Raw genomic sequence first — 14,196 nt, 5'->3', positions numbered from 1 at the left:
TATGTGGGTTCGTCAATATATACTAAAGAAAATGTTATAATTACATAAATAGCAAATAAACTTTAACAATATAATTAGTGGTGGAGTTTCCATGCTATAACAATGATCCAGTTTAGCTTTTTATACATTTTGCACAAAATAAATAGACCAACCAAAAGCACACAAGGAACTCAGGAAATCATGCCAGCTGCTTGAAATATTTCGAAGACAGACTTGCAACTTCTTATCTTGTGGTTCATTTTCCCCTTTTTTTAGGTACCATTGGTATCCAGAAAATCTACTATCTAATTATGAGGGGAATGGAAATCTAGGTTACAGTTTTCATGGAGTTACCCTTGAGAATTTGAAGAACACGTGTGACTGCATCTGTTGGGGGCATGCTCTCGAACTTATGTGCAGCTTCCCCAGCCACTAAAGCAATCAACAGTGGACCACCAGCAACTGGGGCATAACTGTAGAACAGAAAAAACTCCCCACGGCGACTTGGATCATCAGTAAGGTGTCCAAAAGTGTCAAGATCTGTCTCCCAGAATACATGAGGAAAAAGCATAGCAACCTTATTCAGTAGACCAAAACCCAATCTTTTTATTCCATCAAGTTTTCTTTGAGGCAACTCAGGTATAAATTTGATGGACCCCTTCTTTAACACTCCTAGTGGAACAGTGCACAATGCCATATCACCCTCAAAGACCTGATTTCCTGCAATAACCTGCACTCCATCACCACTGTATCTAACAGTATGTACAGTTTTCTCATATAGAATAGACACGTTCTCAGCCAAAGCTTGAACTAACTTCCCATTTCCTCCAGGCAAAAAGCAATGATCCCCTCCCATATCATATGGATCATCTTGATCCCAAAACGCTAGCGAAAGATGGGACAACAAACCGGCATTCGCATACTCCAAATTGGCTAGATGCCAATTAAACAAGTTCATCTCCTCATCATTCACCGCATCCTTGTACACTTGCCTAAACGTTTCCAATGCTGCACCAAGGGACACATCCATAGATACCTCCCCCATCAACTGTCTAAGCCTGCTTGCCTTGTCAAGCAAACGGTTGAACGCATTTTCCACCTTTACATCCATATCAGGGTCAACTGGCTTTCCATCGAGACTATAAAGTGGACACTTATCCCTTACCTTATGAAGCACATCACCTAACTGCCTTGCCACAATGCCAAGAGGATTCCCTAAGGTACCAGTTAAAACACTCCCGCCCAAATCCGCAGCTGCACACACCCTATTCCCTCCCTCCATCTTCTTCGTATAAACTCGTCCGCCGGCGCGCTTCCTCCCTTCCAAGACCGTTACTTTAAAGCCAAACCGCATCAGCTGCCTAGCAGCCGCCAATCCGGCCAGGCCAGCGCCGATGATGATCACGCTCGGTTTACTCATTTCCAACGGAATTTTTTCCTTAATTAAGGGTGCAACTCCAAAATTGATGTATCCATGCGAGACGAGGTAGTTATAAGCGGAGTCAAGAAGAGCGTGATAATGCTGAGGTATGTAGTCAACGAACATCTCCTTCGTGACCCACTGGGACACATTCTCGCGCCATTTGGCAATTATATGGTTCCTAATGAGAGTGTAGTTCACTTGCTCTATCCCTCCGATGACCGGGAGAACCCCCGCTTCGATCTCCTCCTCGGTTAGCGAATCGGCTGGAAACCCGGCGCTGAGGGCAATCAAGGCTTCAGTCTTCGGCTCCTTGTTGATCACAATAATCTCATCGGAATTGTCAGGCACCGAGTACTGCATCGACATTGACAGCGGCGGGGGCGGCGGGTTTCCGATGACGACTTTCGACAAAGGAGCCGAAACGGGGACTGCCGCAGCGGAAGACGAGAAACCGTTGTTGTTGTTAGAATTGGAAGCGTCATTGGGGTTGAGAGGGATGCGAAACAACGCCGGGTTGCGTTGGGACCTGCCGCGCCTCCTCTTCTTCGGGACGGTGAAGGAAAGATAGTTGTGCAAGTTAGGGTTAGGGTTTTCAGCCCAGTTTGGGAAAGAATCGGAGTTGGGATCCAAAAAAACGATAGGGTTAGGGTTTTGTTGAGGAGGCAACTGGGTCTGGGATGGGGGGAAGGAAGAAAATTCGGATGGGGAATCCATCTCGTAGTGCTATAATTTTAATTTAAGGTTTTTATTTTTTCTTATTTTTTTCTTCCTCTTCCAAAGATGGACGAATTTCACAGATAATGGAAATAAAAGTGTTGTTTCATGTTTGTGACCGAAATTCCAGTATCCACGTAGCTCAATAGCTCATCCGTATGCCGTCACCATTGTTCAATGTCTGACGGACCAACGGCGGTTCAAACACTGGAAACGCCACTGGGCACGGAGATGGATTTTTAACTCGTAAATAATCGCTATCTATTTTTATCTATCTATTTATTATATTGCAAAACAGTAACACCCTTCACATATTTCAACACCTGTCTATTTTTCAACTGTTTTTGGCATTTCTCCAATTGACACGTGTCTTTATTTCTATTAAAATTACAATCATATTCTATATATACATTGGTAATTACACCCTACTCCTTTTTCATTGTTGCAAGGTTCTTTTGTTCTTGTTCGGTTGGTCGGATGCCAAACGGACCGGGTGGATTAAATGGGTGATTGACGAAGGGAATTCGGCTTTGTTGATAGTGAGCGGACGGATCTTTTGGACTGTGGACTAGGAGGGAGGAGAGTCAGACATCACAACCTCGCGAGCAGTTGTGTTTAGAAGGGGGGAGCCACTTGCAAAAAGGATTTCGACGCTCAAGTCAGAGACCGTATAAGTGGCAGTGAGAGTTAAGGGATAGTGACGTACTGTGGGGGAGGGGTAGGGCCCTCCCATATATACCCTGTCAGTGAGGTGGGTCCCACGAGGACAGTCCCACCTTCTTGGAAGCTTCCTTCCCCAGCTGTCTTGTGATGGGTTACAGGTGGACAGGTGTCCGAGTCAGTTCCCCGGTTCGGGTCCGATGTCACAGTTGGGTCGGACGCACGGATCGGGGCGTTATGCTAGCCGGGCCGGGCCGTAACAGTGCCCCCAACGCGCCAGCTAGGGCCGGGAGTACCGTTGTTGGCGCGTTCTGAGCCTTTTGTTTCGTCGTGGGGTCGGTCGCTCGTAATTGGGACGTGTCTCTTATGCGCGAGATAGCTTCGTCGATTTGGGGAATCGCCGCTTGTTGCCTCGTTATCCGCGACTGCCATTAAGTGCATTTATGGGTGATTTGAAAGCATGGGAAAAAGTCCATTTTGTCCCTGTCTTTCGCGATTCTCCATTGTAGTTACACTTCGCTTTGTTTTTCCTTTCCTTGCCTTATTACTTCAGTTTGTCACTCCCAAATATCTGTTACGCATTCCTCCTTTCCTTTCCACATTTTCTGAAGTTCTTCGTTCTCAATCGCCCCTGATTCGTCCAAATCTCTGCAGTACTCCCCAGCTTCTTTCGATTATCATCATCCTGGTAAGTCTTTCTTTGCCTTTGATGCTTTTTGATATTGTTGCACTTGTATACTGCATGTTTTCCCCGTTCGCGTTTATTTGGATTAGATGTTGGTCTTGCATGCTTGGTAGCGATAGGCAGAAGTTAGGGGGGTTGCCATTTAGGTTTGCGATTTCTGATCTTTAGGTGGCTGTAGATTTATCCTTTCTTTAACTGCAAATAAGCTTACTGTAGCGTTTAGTGCGAGTAGCATTAGTTTAATCTTCTTAGGTTTCCCGACTTCCCGGCCTGGCAGTCTAACTTTGTGGTGCCCCCACCGTAGGTATGGCGCAACTTCCCCTCCCGAGACCCCCTGTCGACAGATATGTGTGGGTTACTTCCAATGTGAAGCGAACCCCTTCGCAAATGACATTAGAGGAGTTCACGGAGTTCCGTGTCCGCGACCAGCTTTGTGGGGGCGATGATGAGGAGGCGCGCTACGAAGCCTTTGTTCCCGCCGCTCATGAATGCCTATGCCAACTCAACCTTAATACGCCCCGAATTGCCGACTGGATGTGGCTGTATGAGGCGATGTTCACTGTCTTGGGGGTTCGCATCCCCTTCTCCCCCTTCCAGATGGCACTCTTAAACCGGTGCGACGTGGCCCCGTCGCAGTTGCACCCGAACAGTTGAGCCGCAATTCGGTGTTTCCAAATGACGTGTGAATACCTAGACTTGCCGGCCTCGGTGGAGGTTTTCTCTAGTTATTTGTTTTAATGAATCCTTCTAAAGAGGGGAGGTACAAGAAGGGGTTCATGTCCTTCCGGGCTGCTCGGGGGAGAGGCGAATCTTCGGAACTTTTGAAGATTCATTTCACGTCCTTAAGGACAAGTTCTTCAAGGTCCGGCCTGCCGAGAGAGTGCATCCTTTCTGGCTAACCTTGGAGGGTGAGCGGTGGATCCCGACTTACTGGAGCTTCGGGGCCGGGTCTAATGCTTTTACCAAGGTAACCTACAAGGGCCTGACCTAGCAGGACAAAAACATCGCCGATGTGTTGCTGGCCATCTTTAATAAAAGTAATCTGAATCCTCATCTCTTAATGGGTGATCGGGAGACGAGTAGGAGTTATGTGGGTAAGTGGTCGTTTGGTAGTGTTGTCCCCCTCCCCCTCTTCTTTTATATATATATATATGTACCGGTCTAACGAGTTGTTCTATTGATTGCAGTAAGCATGGCTACCGAGCGCACTGGCCTTGAGGATTTAATGGCCCAATCCCTCCCTGAAGTGAGTGATGATAACTCTGCTACGCATTTTGTCGAGCAGGAGGCCTCCCCTCATGCCGAGGTGCACTCAACTCCGTCTTCACCACCAAAATCTGCCGAGCCAATGGTTACAACTGGACCGAGCAGCAGTGGCGTGGTTCCTCATGAGGCCGAGCCGATTGTAGAGGGTCCCGATGTCACGATCATCGAGAACCCTCACAAACGGAAGCCGGCCTCCAGTCCCGAGGGCTCACTCACTGTGATGGAGAAAAATTTCGATGCTGGCGGCTTTATTGATTCTCAGCTCGTGCTTGGTACAGACGAGTTCTTTCATGATGGGGATTTTGGTGCTCAGGCTCGCTGGATGTACCGGTGTATGTTGAGGGCAGCTACAATTGCTAGGAAAGCTGAGCCTCTTCTGACTCGGGCTGGGACTTTGGACGGAAAGTATCGTCAATCCGTTCGGGAGGTCGAGAGCTTGAAGTCGGAAGTTAAGACTTTGAAGGAAAAGTTAGCTGAGTCGGAGGGGAAGGTGAAAACCTCCGACGTGACGGTCGCCTGACTTCTTGAGTGGGAGATGACACTGGAGTCCCAGCTCAACGCCACTCGCTGTGAGACTTTTGCGGCTCAGACTAAGATTACGGCTCTTGAAGCCAAGCTCGAAGAGGTCGAGAAGTTGGCCAAGAGTGCCAAGGAACAGGCTACCGGTCTAAAGGAGGAGGTCACCGTTTTGAAGAAGAAAAATAAGGATACAGTGAAGAAGGCCAAGGAGGTGATAAATGGCACCGAGGAGGCGATTAAAGCCCAAGTCAAGCTGCTTTCTCCCGACTTCGACACTTCTACAATTGGAGCGTTCAAGACTATTCGGGATGGTCAGATTGTTGACATCCCGAGGAAGTGATTTACCTTTGTGTTTTTGTTTTGACTTGTAATATTTTGTGTAGACTTTTGAACTCTTGTTTAATGGACTGGTTTACCGCTTTGTCGGTAGCCATTGTATTGCATTTTTACCGTTTCATAGGTAATTGACTATTTATTTGCACTTGTTTACCGTTTTGTTGGTAATTAAAGAAGCCGGGTCGTGGCTTTTTTGTTTAAGCATCCGAATTTTGGCTTTGTTTAATAGCCGTTTGTCGTAGTGTTCGCGACTTCAATGGTTCCCGGGGTGATCAGTCCCGGGGTGCCGTATCATTATTGACTTAACTTATTTCGCTGGGCAAGGTAATTTGACAATTTTGAACAGTGTATCAAAATTTTAAACAAGAAGTTTGAAATAAGGGGAGACAATCAGTGTAGTAAATTGTCATCTATATAAACAATTAGTAGGGAGTAAACTGAACATAAAGTAATATGGGTCTTACTAAACCAGCTACACCGGCAGGCCGCCTGCTCGCTGGGTGTGCTTCGATTTCTAGGAATAGAATCTTCTTAGGTTTCTTGCGTTCCAGGTTTTGGGAACTTCCTTGCCGTCTAGTTGTTCCAACTTATGGGCACCATTGCCGAGTACCTCCTTCACCCTGTACGGACCTTCCCAATTTGCCGCCAACTTTCCTTCCCCTGCTGTCGGGAGTCCGACGTCGTTGCGTCGCAAGACTAGGTCGCTCGGCTCAAAATCTCTCTTTAGTACTTTGGCGTTGTAACGCAAGGCCATCCTTTGTTTCAACACCGTCTCCGACAAGTGGGCCATCTCTCTAGTATCATCCACTAAGTCTTTTTCTACAGCCTCTTTGACTCCTCCCAAAAGTAGTCGTAAGCTCGGTTCCCCAATCTCCACGGGTATTATTGTGTCGACCCTATAAATGAGCCGAAAGGGCGTTTCTCCGGTAGATGACTGCTGTGTTGTGCGATAGGACCAGAGGACCGATGCCAGCTCGTCTGCCCAGGCTCCCTTCTTCTGGTCAAGTCACTTCTTGAGACCTTGTAGGATAACCTTGTTCGCTGCTTCGACTTGTCCGTTAGTTTGGGGGTGTTCGACAGACGAGAACTTCTACTTTATCCCTAAGCCGGCAAGAAACTCCCGAACATTTTATCGACGAACTGTGTCCCGTTGTCCGAGATGACGACCTCTGGGATTCCAAATCTAGCTATTACTTGCCTCCACATGAACTTTCGGCAGTTTGCCGAGGATATACTGGCCAATGGCTCGGCCTCCACCCACTTTGTGTAATAATCGATGGCGACAATTAGGTATTTGACCTGCTCCGGCCCAACCGAAAAGGGTCCTAGCAAGTCCACGCCCCATTGGGAGAATGGTCAGGAGGCCATCAGTAAGCTTAGTTCTGCTGCCGGTGCTTTGTGGAAGTTGGCATTTTCCTGGCACCTTCTGCACTTTCTCACAAACTCTTTGGAATCCGACATCATGGAGGGCCAATAGTATCCGGCTCTGACGAGCTTCTGGGCTAAGGCCTTTCCTCTGATGTGATGGCCGTAACACCATTCGTGGACTTCGGGTAAAACGTAGTCCGTCTGGTCGGGGCATAGGCACTTCAGTAGGGGTTGGTTCAGCCCTTTTTTAAATAGCTGGCCCTGTATTGTCGTATACTTAGTAGCTTCTCTTCTAAGCGCCTTCGCCTTCTTGTCATCATCAGGGAGCTTACCCCCTTCCAAGAAATCAATGATTGGATCCAGCCAGGAGAGAGGGTTGGTTGCCTGTATTATATGCAGGGTTACCGTTGGTTCCTTCACTAAACCTTGAATCAGAGATCGATTTCCCGTTCCTGGCTTTGTGCTTGCCAGCTTTGATAGGAGGTCAGCTCGGGTGTTCCTCTCTCTCGAAATGTGCTGTACCGTGACCTCGTCAAACTCCTCGCTCAGCTTTTTGACCTTCTCCAAATATTTATGCAGCAGTGAATCTCTGGCCTGATATGTTCCATTAATCTGTGATGTGACGACCTGATAGTCGCTGCATACATCCACTCTGGTGGTCCCGGCCTCTCTTGCCAAGATTAAGCCGCCAAGAAAGACCTTGTATTCTGCTTGATTATTGGACACCGGGAACTCAAACTTGACCGATTGCTCATATACGACTCCCGTTGGGCTTTCTAGGAAGATTCATGCTCCTCCGGATGTTTGGTTGGAGACTCCGTCCACATGGAGTCTCCACCGTGTGCTCGACGTCTCGGGAGGGTTTCCCGTTACTTCTACCAGAAAATCGGCCATAGCCTGGGCCTTGATTGCGTGTCTGGGTTCGAACTGTAAGTCATATTGAGACAGTTCGATTGCCTAGGTCATAATCCGGACCGTAAGGTCGGGTTTTTGCAGCACTTGGCGGATCGCTTCGTCCGTCCTGACGATTATCTGGTGTCCTTGGAAGTACTATCACAGCCTACAAGAGGAGGTCAGGAGGGCGTATGCCAGCTTTTCCAGCTTACTGTACCTCAGTTCTGCCCCCTGCAATGCTTTGCTCACGAAGTAGACCGGGATAGTGCCGTGAGTCTTCCCGCTAGTCTCTGCACATCTTTAACACATCCCTGACTCGTCATCCTCAAGATTGCTTCACATTTCTCTGGGTTGGCTTCTACCCCTCTTTGGATTATCATGAAACCTAAGAACTTCCTGGTTTCCATGGCGAAGGCGCACTTGAGAGGATTAAGCCTCATGTTGTGCCGCCGAAGAGATGCGAACACGGTTTCTAGATCACCAACGAGGTCGTCGGCTTGGGTGGTTTTCACCAAGATGTCGTCTACGTATACTTCCACTGTCTTGCCGATAAGGCTGCTAAAAACCTTATTCATCAACCTTTGATATGTAGCTCCTGCATTTTTGAGTCTGAAAGGCATCACCTTATAGCAATATGTACCCCCTGGCATTATGAATGCCATTTTCTCCTCGTCTGGCCGGTGCATCGGTATCTGGTTGTAGGCAGAGTATGCATCCATGAAAGTCAGAAACCGGTACCCCGCGGCCGCATCTACAAGCGCATCAATATTAGGGAGGGAAAAGGAATCCTTGGGGCACGCCTTGTTGAGATCGGAATAGTCCATGCACATTCTCCACTTTCCATTGGCTTTCTTAACCAGGACTACGTTCGACAGCCAAGTCGAGTAGTCCAGTTCTCGGATGAACCCCGCTTCTAGTAGGCTGGCCGTTTGCCTGGTCACCTCGTCAGCTCTTTCCTGAGACATTTTCCTCCTCCTATGTGCCACTGGTTTAGCTTCTACCCTAACGGCCAGATGGTGAGACATGAATTGGGGTCAATTCCCAGCATGTCGACCGGCGTCCAGGCGAACAGATCGCCGTTTGCTCGAATCATTTCCACAAATGGTTCTTTTAAGTCATGAGGGAGATTCCTGTTCGCAAAGGTGAACTTCTCTTCCGTGTCACTGACCCTGAACTTCTCAAGGTCTTCTTCAGGTTCTGGTCGGGGTTTGTCGTCAACCCTCGCATCTAGGTCGGCTAGGAAGACCCTGGCTGCTTCTTTGGACTTTTTTCTTAGGGAGAGGTTGGCGTTGTCGCAAGCGACTGCCGTTTTCAAATCACCCCTGATGGATCCAAAAGACCCATCATCAGCAACAAACTTTATCACCAGTAACTTGGTACAAATCACTGCTCTGAACTCATTGATGGTTTTTCTACCCAAGATAAGGTTGTAGGCCGTGGAATCCCTTAGGACAAAGAACTCCGCCATTACCGACCTCTTCCCTCGGCCTGCTCCTATGGAGATCGGTAAGGATACTATTCCATCAGGCTTAATAAAGTTATCGCCTAAGGCAACCACACTGTGTTGGTGGGTCCTCAGGTCGGTGTCCCGGAGGCCCAGAGCGTCAAACACATTACAGAACATGATGTTCGAATTGGTTCCAGTGTCCACAAGGATTCGTCTGACCAGACCAGTCCCCACTCTTGCCGTGATCACTATAGAAGGGTTCTCTGGCAAGTCGTCGAACCATTGGTCCTCTGGACCGAATGATATTGGCTGGATTCTCCTGGAGGGGGGCACGAGACTAGACGATGACACCGCCAAGACTTTGGCATCCTTCCTGCATGCCAACTTCAACCTGGGGGCGACGTCCCTCCCGACCACCACGTTTATTATGGTGAGGCCGCACTCATCGTCCTCCTCGGGTTCTTGCCTTTGTTTAACGGTGCGGCCCCTGTCGTCGCCAGATCGGTTCACAGTCCCATCTCCTGGGTTCCCTTATGAGGTGAGAGAACTCTGCCAACTTACCTTCCCGGATCGCCTGCTCCAGTGCGTCCTTCAAATCGAAACAATCCTGGGTCTTGTGGCCGAAGCCCTTGTGATAGTCACAATAGAGGTTTTTGTTCTCCCCAGTTATATCCTTGAGTTGTCGGGGCTTCGATAGGATCCCTTTGTCGGCTATTTGCTGATACACTTCGACGATCAGAGCTGTCAGGGGAGTGTAGTTAGTAAACTTTACTACCCGGGGGAACGGCTTGAAGGCTTTAGACGGCCCTCCGTCCTTGGAGTGCTCCTTAGGCCTTTCCCCATTACCGGGCTGGCGAGCAGGGTTATAAGCGGGCTGCCGCTTGTTGGCTGCCACGACTTGGCTAACCTCTTCGTCTTTGATATATTCCCTGGTCACATTTTGGATCTCCTGCATCGTCCATACGGGCTTGGTGGTAAGGTGCTTCCTGAAATCCTCGTTCAGTAACCCGTTCGTCAAGCAAAAACTGGCCACTGAGTCGATCAGGTCGTCAATCTCCAAGCATTCATCATTAAACCTATCCAGGTGCTTCCTGGTCGGTTTTTTGCTTCTCTGTGTCACCCCTAACAAGTTGATCGGGTGCTTAGCCTTAGCAATACGTGTGGTAAACTGAGCCAGGAAAGCGCGGGTTATGTCCGCAAAAGTTGTGACGGAGCCTTGGGGGAGAGCGTTAAACCAGTGGATTGTCGGCCCTACCAAGGTCACCGGGAAGGCGCGACACCTTACTTCATCACCGACACCTTCCAGATTCATCCTGGCCTCAAAGGCCGTTAGATGTTCTTAGGGATCCTGGGTGCTGTCATATCTCATGTCCGTTGGCTTATCGAAGTGCTTCGAAAACCGGACCTAGAGAATGGAGTGATGGAAAGGGGTTGCCCCATAATCACCAGGTGTCATGGCGTTCTCCTCGGTCTCTCTCTGCTGTCCTCTCTGTTGTCCTCCTCCGTGCGCCTCGAAGGAGGCCGGGTATAGATTTTGGGGTCTTGCTGTTTCCTCGACACCCCTCTACTTTCGCCTTGGTTTTCTGAATCAGATCGGTATGCCGGTATGCCCCTAGAGCGGTCTCTTTGGGGGCTTCTCCCTCTGGTTTCCCTCCTCCTTTGAGGGGAAGGGGAATGATGTTGCCTCGGGGGAGGTTGGTAGTGCTCTCTGTTCGCTAGCTCCCGTTCCAGGTTCTGTGCCCTGTGGCGCAGCTCCTGCATTATCCAAGGATAGTCGCTCCCCGTCCCTCCGAAGGGATGCCTTTCCTGGGAGCGGGAGGGAGGCTCCCCTTTTAAGTTGGTAATTAAATGGTATTTCAAAGATATTTGCTTTTTATTTAATTTGGTTTTAAATTATTATTTTATTTTATTATTTTATTAATAATTTTACACTCCCAAAATAATTAACCCTAACCTAACCACCCCATACCCAACGAAAGAAAAGAAAAAAAGAAAGGGAAAGAATAGAAAGGGGGAAAACAGGGGAAGCTTGAAGAAAGAAAAAAAAAGAAGAAAGAAGAAGGGAAACGAGAACAGGAAAGAAAGAAAAGGGGAAAGGGAGAAGAGAGGGAGAACGGTGAGGAGGAGAGAGCATCGTTGGCAGAGGAAGACGGAGAAGAAGTCGTCGCTGTCCAGCTCGCCACCGCGCTCTGCCCTGTTTCGCGTCGCCACTGTGCCATGCGTCGCCGATAGCCGCGCGAGGAGGAGGCATCGCCGTCCCGTGGAGTCGCGTCACTGTCATCACCACGAGGAGCATCGCGCCGCTGCTACTGTCCGTGCCATCGCCGTCGCCCTCACCGCGTCGCGCCGCTGCAAAACTATCACCGCCATCAAGCCCGAGACGGAGAAAAGAGCGCGCTCGATGAGTAAGAAAGGATGGAGGCTAGGTTTTGTCGCTGTATAACTCCATTGCTACCTCTGTTGTGCCCTGTTGAAGCTTCTGGAGCCGTTGCCGTCATTGTTGGAGCCGACTGGAGCTCGTCGCAAAAAGAGAGAGAGACTGGTGCTAGCACTGTTTTACCTAGTAAGAACCTACAATTGCTGCTGCTCTTGCTCTGTGTTGCTTTGCTCTGCCCTCTGTTTAATGGTTATTCTTGGTGCCTTTCCGTCTGCCAGAGCCGTTGCCATCGAAGTTTGAGCTAACCTCTTCTTGCCCGCAATCTGTTCTGCCTAACACCCACTGGCACTGTTTCACCTTGTCGTTGAGTCCAATTCCTACTAATTATATAAAAAAAGGTAAGAAGTTTATTTTAAAATTGCAGTTTCTAGTATATGTAAATATTTGAAAAGTGTATATGAGTTGGTTGTGGCTGAGGTTTTCTGGCAATATTTGACATAGGGTTGAGTATCGGTGCTTGTATGTCGTGCTTGAGGTCACTGTTGTTGCCTCGGAAGTGGTCAGAAGCCATGGTTGTGGCAGGCCGCAAGGAAAGAAAAAAGGGGCTTTGATGCGTTTGATTATGTTTCGACTTTTTGAGGTAGGGGTTTTTCTTAAATATATTTTACATTACAGGGTTGTTATAAATCGATATTAACGCGTAAAATACACTTTTTGTGATTTCGTGTGTCTTATGAATTGAATTGAGTTGTTTTAGTTGATTGAGATTATTAGTTTGATTGATAAACTGATCGATTGAGAAAGTTGGATATTTGGATTAGTTGATTGATGTTGTTAAAGTAGTTTTCCTTGAATTATTAGAGAACATTTATTATTGCCTTTTAGGTTAATTTTGGAAACGGTTTGATTTTAGAAAAGATTTAATATTGAAATTTGATTTGATATTAAACCCGATTTGATATCGGAATTTGATTTTAAAATAAATTTGGAAAGGACTTGATATTTGAAAATGGGTTATTTATTGAGAATGATTTGCTATTTTGGAAATGATTCAAAAAGTGTTTGAGGAATGGTTTGGTTTGAAACTGTTTGAGAAGACTGATAAACCCATATTTCATGAGTTCTTTTGTGCTTAATTTGAGTGATTTATACAATCCTTCACCTACTTATTCACATTAATTGCATGGTTTTGCTTTCCCTTCCTTATTATGTGATGTAAGTGAAAAACATGTTTCCTAAGCTTTAAAATTAATTAATTTAATTACCTTTATTTCCATTCGATGCCGTGATTAGTGTGTTGAGTAGTTTCAGATTTTCTAAGGCAGAATGACTTAAAGGATGGAAAAGAAAACATACAAAAATGGAAGGAGAAGGCAAAATGGAGGTTTGAAAGAAACTGGTATTCACGCGATCGCATGGACGACGCGATCGCGTGCCAAGCACGAATCAGCAGCGACGCGGCCGCATGACTGACGCGATCGCGCGCCTTAAGCAGAACACACATGACGCGGTCGCATGACTGATGCGACCTCATGGCAAGGAAAAGCTCCTAATGACGCGACCGCGTGACCCACGCGGACGCCTGACAGAGGCCACGTATCAGAATTTACAGAATACGCCCCCAGCGATTTATGAAGCCCTTTTTGGCCCAGATCCAAGTACAGACAGCATAGACCAGAGGTTATAAAGTGTGGGAATGCACCCATTCAAAGAGAGCTCGCTTATTTTACTTTTCAATGATTTAGATTTAGTTGAGAGGGAGATCTTCTCTCTCTCTCTCTCTCTTAGGATTTATGATTTCTTCTTGTTTTAAGAGTGACTCTCAATCCAGGTTTTACATTCCTTTGTTTTAGCTTCCTTTTACTTTTATTTATTCCAGCACTTGAATTGATCAGTGAATTTATGAATTTCTCCCATGTTACAGACTGTTATTTGAATTAATGATATTTGAGGTATTTTCAGTTTATGATTGTTCTCTTTGATTTAAGTTACCATAGCTTCCCATCTAAGGATATTTTTATTATTCTATCAATTTTACTTTTTCTCCTTTTGGTTCTGGTTAAGAATTCAGTAACTCAACAGTTATTAAACTCAACATAATTGATAATCGTTATCTTGCTAATTGAGCTGAACTTAAGTAATCCCAACCTTTTCTTAGGAAATAAATAGGATTCAAAGGTCAATTTAATTAGTCCCTTGACTTTCCTTTGCCCTAGTAAAGGTTGACCAAGTGGAGTTTAGATTCAACTTTCATTATAGTTGAGAGAGATAACTACGTTGGACCTCCAACTTCTCTTACCTTGCCAAAAGTCTGCTTTACAGTATTTATTTATTTTGATTGCCATTTACTTTACTTGTCATTCAAATTACTTGCCTCTCATCTTCTAAACCCCGATTACAACCTTTATAGCCAATAATAAGAACATATTTCCTCGCAGTTCCTAAAGAAGACGACCCGAGGTTTGAATACTCGGTTAACAATTTTTAAAGGAGTTTGTTACTTGTGACACCCAAAATGTTTGTACGAA

General features: G+C 46.9%; 2 protein-coding genes across 4 annotated transcripts in view; both read right to left on the bottom strand.

Annotated features, from left to right (window-relative positions):
• Positions 1 to 2,375, bottom strand: part of LOC107643909 (protein FLOWERING LOCUS D) — a 9,892-nt gene extending 7,517 nt beyond the window's left edge. For 2 of the 3 annotated variants that reach the window (XM_021124334.1, XM_016347659.2), the window contains exon 1: positions 334 to 2,375. In XM_021124334.1, coding sequence (XP_020979993.1) covers positions 334 to 2,116 — 1,783 coding nt within the window. In that variant the 5' untranslated portion in view covers positions 2,117 to 2,375. The remainder of the gene's footprint in view (positions 1 to 333) is intronic. The other variant, XR_001621152.2, reaches the window with a different exon arrangement.
• LOC107640957 lies at positions 8,842 to 10,603 on the bottom strand. Its single transcript, XM_016344461.1, has 2 exons — positions 9,853 to 10,603; positions 8,842 to 9,812 (listed from the first exon to the last, which is right to left on the bottom strand). Exons 1-2 carry the CDS (start codon positions 10,601 to 10,603, stop codon positions 8,842 to 8,844), a joined length of 1,722 nt encoding a protein of 573 aa, XP_016199947.1.

The sequence above is a fragment of the Arachis ipaensis genome, chromosome B05, assembly GCF_000816755.2.
Source record: "Arachis ipaensis cultivar K30076 chromosome B05, Araip1.1, whole genome shotgun sequence".
Lineage (NCBI taxonomy): Eukaryota > Viridiplantae > Streptophyta > Magnoliopsida > Fabales > Fabaceae > Arachis > Arachis ipaensis.
Note: the sequence above shows the minus strand (reverse complement) of the source record. Positions and strands in the feature narration are given on the sequence as shown.